The sequence below is a fragment of the Coptis chinensis genome, chromosome 9 (genome assembly GCF_015680905.1).
Source record: "Coptis chinensis isolate HL-2020 chromosome 9, ASM1568090v1, whole genome shotgun sequence".
Classification (NCBI taxonomy): domain Eukaryota; kingdom Viridiplantae; phylum Streptophyta; class Magnoliopsida; order Ranunculales; family Ranunculaceae; genus Coptis; species Coptis chinensis.
Genome location: NC_141464.1, coordinates 6478185 through 6486872, shown reverse-complemented (window position 1 = coordinate 6486872; position 8688 = coordinate 6478185). Strand labels below are relative to the sequence as shown.

The following is an 8688-nucleotide window of genomic DNA, read 5'->3' as shown; positions in this document are numbered from 1 at the left end:
TTGATGCTGAATGATGTAGTGGCGAAAGAATTTGTACTCAGTGAAGCAATGAAAAATAGGGAGTCTATGCTGCATGAGAAAAGCCAAGTCAAGTGGTATGATGAGGGGGAGAGGAACTCAACCTATTTTCATTCAATTTACAAGATTCGACAAGGAGCGACTTTATTTACTGAATTAGAAACAGAGGAAGGACCTGTTTTGCATAAACAAGAGGATATTAAAAGCTATATTGTATAGTTCTTCGATAGCAGATTTCAATACAAAGCAGTAGAGATGGATGAGGAACTCATGGGCTTGATACCTAATATCGTCATTGCTGATGATAATGTGATGTTGACCGCAGTACCAAATTTCTTTGAGATTGAACGTGCTGTGTTTGCCATGGATCCTGGTAGCTCTCCAGGCCCAGACGGGTTCCAAAGCACGTTTTACCAATGTTGTTGGAGTATTGTCAAATTGGATGTGTAAAGCTATCATATCGTTCTTTTTTGAAGGAGTGATACTCACTAATATGAATTCTCATTTTTAGACACTTATCCCCAAAGATAGAGGTGTCAAAAAGATCTCCAAGTATAGACCTATTTGCATGGGTAATTTCATTATGAAATTAATCTCAAAAATCATGCAATTGAGACTTAATTCTATGGTGGAGAAGCTGGTGCCTAAGGAGCAAGAAGGCTTCATCAAAGGGAGATGTATACAGTCTAACATTGGCCTTGCATCTGAGATGGCCAATGAAATGAAAAGGAAAAGAGTGAATGACACTGTACGTGTGACTAAAACTTGGCATCTCCAAAGCATATGATACTCTTAGCTGGGAGTTTCTGTATAAGGTTTTGCACAAATTTGGTTTCTTTGATACATGGATTAAGTGGATACAAACCATTGTAAGCACTGCCAAGATATCTGTTATGATAAATGGAGGACCATGTGGATACTTTCGTGTAGGACGTGGACTAAGGTAGGGAGACCCTTTATCACCACTTCTTTTTGCCTTGACAGAAGACACTTTAAGTAGAGGGATTAATTTCTTGAGAGACACTAGGGCGATTAAACCTATGGTGATGAGAAGACTTCGGGACAGTGTGTGAATAAGGAAAAAAGTAAACTCTTCACAAGAGGTATAAGTAGAATCAGACAAGAAAACACACAAAGGGAGATGGGTTTTGAACTTGGAAGCTTTCCTGAAACATACTTAAGGGTACCCATCATACAGGGAAGGGTAACTAAGGCTGTTATTACATGTGTGGTGGATAAGATATGGAAGAGAATTACTGGTTGGATAGGCAAATTAATTATTATCATTTCAAGGAAGGGCAGTCCTCATCAAATCAATTCTAAGCAGTATACCGATATACAACATGGCTATTTATAGATGGCCTTGTAGTCTAATCAAGCAAACTGAAACTATCTTAAAGAACTTCTTGTGGTCGGGTGATCCTAGTTTTAGGAATGTGGTTACTGTGAGCTGGGATAAGTGTTGTAAACCCTTTGATGAAGAGGGTTTAGGCCTTAGGAAACTACGGGAGGTGAATTTGAGTATGTTAATGAAGTTAGCATGGTGGATTATTAATGGAAATGATGACTTTGCTCAGTTCATGAAAGCCAAGATGTTTAATAAGCATGGACAAATGACAAAACATTATAGACATTCCTCTATATGGGGTGTAAAATGGGCATGGCCTCACGAATTCAATGGGTGGTTGGAGATGGGAAAAATATAGATTTATGGAGGGATAAATGGATAGGGGAAAAGTCAGTACAAGAAGTTTTGCACTTATCTCATGAAGCTATCAGAGAATGCAAAGCTATAGTTAGTATGCTGATTCAAGGGGAACAGTGGTAGCTGCCTGTTAACTTTATTCACTTGTTGCAACAGTATGGGATTGAGATGGCGACCTTTCAAGTACTACCTTCAGTGGATGAAGATCAAATAGTTTGGAGCCCTGACTCGAAAGGGGTTTTTTCCTATTAGTTCGGCTTATGCACAAGTTAGAGAAAAAAAGAATAAAATTGGGTTTCATAGTATTCTGTGGAATGGTCATGTTCATCCGAGGACGGCCGCTACAACATGGAAACTATTGCATAATTGTGCTGCCACATGCAAAAATGCAAAGAAGAGGTATTCGTACTGCATCAGTGTGTTGTATGTGCTTCAAGGATACAGATGAATTGATGCACCTACTTTGGGCTTGTGATTTTGCAAGGAGTTTGTGGGCTTGGCTTGCTACAAGGTTTGGGTTCAGAGACACCTTTATGTCCATTCGCGAAGCTGTTTTTATGGCTATAGGATGCAGTACGACCATTCAACATATGTGGGGCGCAGTTGTTGTAAGGGGTATGGTTGGTCTGTGGCTTCATAGAAACAAAGTTTACTTTGATATATAATACAAAGGTTGATCTGAATTTTTGCAAGAAATTTGTGAGTTCACACGTTGTTTGTGCAACACATCTCTCAGGGGGTCATAACTACAACAGTAAAAGTGAGAAGCTGGTCATGAATGGTTAAGGAGCAAACTTGAGGCTAGGAAGAGCACCTCAAATCAAGGAATGCCAATGGCTACTGCCACCAGAACCTCATATTAAGATTAACACTGATGGCTCTTCTTTAGGAAACCCCGGTAACTCAGGTTGGGGTTCGGTTTTTCGAGATCATTTGGGAAGAATTGTGTTAACCTTGAGTAAATGATTGGGTTTGTCTACCAGCTATTGGGCAGAATGTTGTGCAATATTGGAAAGCATGGAAATGGCTGTTACTAGAGATTGGAAGTAAGTTTGGGTGGAAATGGACTCGAAGGCAACGATGTTGGCTATTGTACCAAACAAAGTGATGTGGCAGCTGAGGAAGAGGTGAGAACTATGTAAGTCAAAAATGGATTTCTGTTTGATATCCCACATTTGGAGGGAAGCAAACTTTGCAGCTGACATAGCTGCAAAACATGGCACCAGCCTTATTATGGGCACGATGGAAGTGTATGTGGGAAGACCTCCTTGGCTATATAAGTTGGAAAACCCGGACTATATTTACTTTAGGTTTTGTTAAGTTTAGTACCGGAATGAAACTATTGTGTGTTAAGCATTGGCAAACAATGACTAGAACAAGGAGAGGTGGAGGTATGTTCCATCCCTCATTTTATACTCATGTAATATACCTTCTAATATAATATATTACAGCTTACCTACCCAAAAAAAAAAAGGTCAACCAGAGGTGCAAGGTACCGTAGTGTGCGGAGAATTGTAATACACTCGTTTATTAGCTGGAGAGTTGATTTCGAATCAAAGACCAACCGGCCTACCTTATTATTCGATTCTTTTTGTATTCTGCTTAAAAGTTCAAACAAAATATAACAAAATATTTGCAGCTGCATTGAAAGGTTGATAGCTAACGGTGAGTTAACTATTGACTGATGATTGAATTCCAACTGTCGTTCTAACTAATGAAGTTAATCCTTTGTACAGAACAATGAATATTTTATTTCTCAAAACATTGAAATCCTTGAATCATCCAAACTCAACCTACTACAGAATACTAAACTAATGCCTTTACCAGGGTAAAAAATATACTTAACAAACCATCAACCAAAACAAAATTTATATAAGAACAGACTAACAAACAAAGCCAAATTATATTGGTCATATATTTTCTAAGAGTTCCTATGAATCGTTGTTTTCATCATCATCAAGTCCATCAAAGAATGAGTCTTTGAGAAGAAGAGAAGCAGAAGGCCTTGCATTAGGCTGAGCAATGCACTTCTCAATGAAAGCCTTAACCTCGGCGTCCTTCACCTTATTCATGGCCTCAGGCCTCACCCCAGCCGACACTTTCTTGTATATCTTGGCCACATTGTCGCACTCGCTGTATGGCACTTCGAGCGTCACCATTTCTAGAACACACAATCCAAACGAGTATATGTCCACCATCTCCGTGTAATTCTCTTCGTACAACTCTGGTGCCATGAACTCCGGAGTCCCTAGCATTGTATGTGCCATGTGACTCCTCCCCACTGTTGCCGCCAGCCCCAAGTCCCCAATTTTCACCTGCACATGATAAGCATATTCAAATCATAACAAGACTTTGTTACCAAATACAAGCCCTCGATATATTGGGTGATTTTTCTCTATGATCATTGAATTAATGGACAGAAAGTTTAATCCACATAGTTGAAAATTTTCGTAATCTAAAAATCAATCATTTAAAATTTAGTACATCTAGCTTCAACATCACATATATAATTATGTTCAATCAAATTCATTCAATCAAATTCAGTATAAATACATTCTACAAATAACGTATATTGGAAATAAAATTCTATTCTAAAGGGATAAACAGCTAACAACTATCCATATACCAGAAAAACCAACAGGAGAAGTCTAAGCAAAACAATTATGTTTTAGAGTTAATAATTACCTGACCAACATTCCCATTGATGAAGATGTTACTGCAATTGAGGTCTCTATGAATGACACAAGGTTCATGCATATGCAAATACTCCAACCCTTTCAAAATCTGCTTAGACCATTTCTTCAACGCTTTCATGGAAACTTGTCGATGCTTCTTTCTATACTCCCTCAAATTCCCAGACGTACAAACCTCAGTAATGAAATTCAAAGTATCTTGTTCCTCGTCCCTCCAAACATTGTACAACGCAATTATATTCGTGTTCCTCAACTTTCTAAGCAACCGAACTTCAGAATATATCCTTTCTAACATTGGTTCATTGTCGTAAAACCCACCTAAACGAATCCGATTCCAAGCTACTTCTATACCTTGTTCTTGATCAAAAGCTCTATAAACTTTCTTTACTGATCCAGTACCAAGTAAATCATTGTACCGACCATATCTACCCGTTGGATCAATCTCGACAAACGGCTCAGCATCCTTGTCCGTTGGATCCGGAGTCACACACGGCATCTTTACGTACTGTAAAGAGTTGACGTTAACAAGGTCTAGAGATGATCGAAGGAAGATGGGACCAGATCATATGACCATGAAAAAGAGGTTTGGACTTCATTGAGATATGTATAACAACAAACTTTAGACATGTTTACAGAAAATATGATGGAATGAGGAAAAAAAAGTAAAACACCCTTCAAAAGCACGTCGACAATATGGTGATGGAGGTGGCCGGGTACTTATTATATTTTGGTTTTTTTTGTTGATTTTCACTATGACTAGGGAACTTTTCGTCGGGTAGAAGAGTCTCAACTGGTTTGGCCTTCTGTTTTACGAATTTATCCTTTGACTTGTTTACCTGGAATCTAGTGTAAATCTCGTATTAAAAGGTCACGTGTTTTAGAATGTGAAAAACGTGGTCATATCATGTTTGAGTAGTTGTGGACTCTTGTGGCCATGTTGTAATTTCGAAACACCTAAAACTTCGTGACATTTCAGTTTACTTTAATAATTTAGTGAAATTTCTCAGCACCCTTTGGTACATAACCGCTTACAAAACTCAAAAGACATACGAGAAACTAAACATCCTTAAACCTCGATGAGGGAAATTCTCAATTCTCAATTGTCAATTCACTAATTCACAATTATCAATTATCAATTGTCAATTCTCAATATCATAGCCCTAATTCACAAATCCCAACTTCTCATTTCTCAATCTCATATCCCTAATTCACAAATTCACAAATCCTTTTTTCAATCGTTTTTACCAACCGGATATTCCCAACTTACTTTCTCCGTTCCAATGTCTCAATATCAGTCTAACTATAAATCACAGGACCAAATCGTTTCTCATTTGCAAACTACTTTTTTAAACGTCCTAATGCTTTCTTATATTTTTAAACTGTTCTAAACTCTAGTCCAATTTCAATCTTACAATATTACTATAGTTTAGTAGCAATTCGCACCTTTCACATCTTTCCGCAGTTTAAGCCTACCTTCTTTCTTTATCATTCACAAGCCCATGATCAATAATAGCCCAAGTTTCATCATGCTTATATTTCCTGGTAAAATCCTACAATGTACACATTGTTAGTTCAGGAAATAACGCATTTTATTGGTTGTTATAACATCTGCTCTAGATTGGCTTGCTGTGGCTATGGATTAAGTCTCATGCTCTCTATCTCAAACATATCATTTCTACATGTAGGTTCAGAACTGTCAGAACTTTCATTGGGGGTTTAGTTCTTTTTAGAAACCTTGCTTCTGTTCTTCTCTCAGCTGATACTTGACGTATAATACACGCTGTTTTGTGTGGAGATTTTTTTCCTGGGTATTGTGCTTCCTGCAGAGTTGGGTTTCAAATCTTTCTATGGTCTAAATAGGATTTTGCAGAGTTTACATGTAATGATGAGTGCATTAACCTAGATTCTTTTCTGTCTTAGTGTGGGTTAAGAGATTAATGGGTAATGATGGTTTGAGTAAAGAGGAAGCCATTTGGCGGATTAGTTCTATACAAAGGAGATTATGGATAGATTATGGGGTTTTCTGCAAACAGATGGACTTGTATGAATGGGTAAGAAATGAGGTGGAGTTGAGACTGCTTGAATGTGGAGGGAATGTTGGTGAATTTGGGATGTATAAAAGGTTATTAGCAGCTTCGTGGTTCTTCACATTTCTTCAAATCGAGTTTTATCAATTCCTTCTTTACATGAGCCCTAACACAAACAAGTTTCTGTCTCCCTCTAAGCACCCAAATTCTGTTGAACTTCTAACTATGGATTTTGCTTCCAAGATGAAGATGCCTTATACAAATCCTCCAATGATAACCAGCTCTGAGAAAATGAAGAGTCTCTATGTAGGCTATAATAAGATGACTCTGTTTGGTCGTGTTCTGGATGGAAGGCTGAATATGAGCACTATCAAATTTGCTCTTGACAAGGCATGGTACCCTTTTAAGATTGAAGACATGGTTTTGTACAAAGGTGAAATATATCAAATTAGGATGGAGTCTCAGGAACAGGTGGCTGCACTTCTGCTGGGACAGCCTTGGATTGTCGCTCAACACATTTTTCAGATTATACCATGGATGGACTTCTATGAAACCAAGGAGTTAAATTTCTCAAAGTTTTATGTGTGGATGCATTTACATAACTATCCTGAGGTTTATTTGGACAAGGAGATTATTGAGGGGAACTTGGTTGAATCTGGTTATTTTGCTATGTCTGATCTCAAATTTTTGGAGTTGTATCCTAAGATTGAAACACAGCCTAGTTGTGTTCGCGTTAAAGTGTTACTTGATGTTCATGAACCAATTCCACCTGGCTTTCTCATACCGGAATCCATTGATGGAGTCGATTTGATATCTTTTGTCTTTGAATATCTGCCAATTTTCTGTTTTAAGTGTGGCTTCATCGGACATCATTTTGCAGCTTGTAATGTCACTGAAGAAAGTCATGGGAATGAAGTTCGAGTTTCACTAGGAGGACAAAAGTTTCAGTTTTACTCTTCCAAAACTCGCATTGTTCCAAAACCCTTTGGAGACCGACTTGTATCTGGGTTCTCCTAGTTGTTTAGCACTGATCTAAACCAACCATTTCTTCCGATGATTACAAATGTAGCTGACTCCTCGGTTAATTCAAAGTGCATGCACACAATTGCTGAACCTTTAAAAGGACCCATGATCATTGACATCTCGTCACCTCCACTGAATGCGGCTGATGGTCCTAGCAATGCCCTTGGATGGCAAAATCCACATGATCACCTACCTATAACAGTGGAAGCGCAAAACCCTGGACAGTTGGGGTTTTCAACTCAAATGGATTTCCATAATTTTCATCCCTTACATGAACTGGAATGCCCACCTGGATTTGCTCAGATATCAACTGATCCTAAAAAGCTCCATTTCATTGATTTGGCTCAGCTACATGATCAAGCTGTTCATCAGGAGGTTTACTCTTCTAAAAGGCAAGAAATATCGCAAGGGGTACCCGCTAAAGATGCTCTGACACAAGACAGGGAGATTGTGAATGAACTGGTTGAAAGTTTCTTTGAGGAGGATCGCGAAGCTAGAAGGAAAACTCCTATTCCTAATGACTGTGAGGTAGCTGCTGTGCGTCCTAACATTATGCAGAAGAATTCAGTGGGGAAAGGGAAAAAACATCAGTCGGTTAAGGGTTATGGCCGTAAGCAGACCCCAAAGATTCCATGAGTCTACTAGCTTGGAACAGTCGAGGGAGTGGCCGACCTTCGATGATGGAGGAGTAGAAACAAAAAATCAAGGAAGTCAGGCCTATATTTATGTTTGTTATGGAAACTAAGTGTTCTATAAATAAAGGAGTCAGTTTAATTAAAAGATTAGGGGATTTCGAGTCTTTTGTAGTTCCAAGCCACGTTGTCTAGTGGCTTGTGGATCTTTTGGGAAAGAAGTGTGGGTGTTGAAGTAATGATGTCCGACTCTTGGTTCATTCACTGTAAAATCTCAGCAAAAGTGAATGGAGTACATGAATGCTTCTATTTGTCATGTGTCTATGGAAACTCTAAGTCTTGCATTAGGAGATTACAGTGGCCTGTTCTTACTATGTTTAAACCCCCAAATGATGAATCATGGTTGCTCATGGGAGATTTTAATGAAATAACATGTCCAGAAGAAAAATGTGGGGGAAAACTGTTTAATTATTCCAAAGTTAGAATTTTCTTGGATATGATTGATGAGTGTGAGTTGTTTGATTTGGGTTTTGTAGGTAGTATTTACACCTGGACTAATAGACAGAATGGGAGGCACTGAATATGGGAAC

General features: G+C 38.4%; 1 protein-coding gene across 1 annotated transcript; it reads right to left on the bottom strand.

Moving 5' to 3' along the window:
• Window positions 1-3450: 3450 nt before the first annotated feature.
• LOC147474583 (putative serine/threonine-protein kinase WNK11) lies at window positions 3451-5250 on the bottom strand. The gene is made up of 2 exons (XM_086583171.1): window positions 4409-5250; window positions 3451-4038 (listed from the first exon to the last, which is right to left on the bottom strand). Exons 1-2 carry the CDS (start codon window positions 4910-4912, stop codon window positions 3655-3657), a joined length of 888 nt encoding a protein of 295 aa, XP_086439297.1. The 5' UTR covers window positions 4913-5250; the 3' UTR covers window positions 3451-3654.
• Window positions 5251-8688: the final 3438 nt, after the last annotated feature.

What these genes read in the sequence shown, in the direction of transcription:
- LOC147474583 (XM_086583171.1), bottom strand. Translation starts at nt 4,912, where the DNA reads ATGCCGTGTGTGACTCCGGATCCAACGGACAAGGATGCTGAGCCGTTT. An exon ending in TCAATGGGAATGTTGGTCAG is followed by an intron (nt 4,039 to 4,408) that starts GTAATTATTAAC and finishes TATCATGTGCAG; the next exon opens with GTGAAAATTGGGGACTTGGG.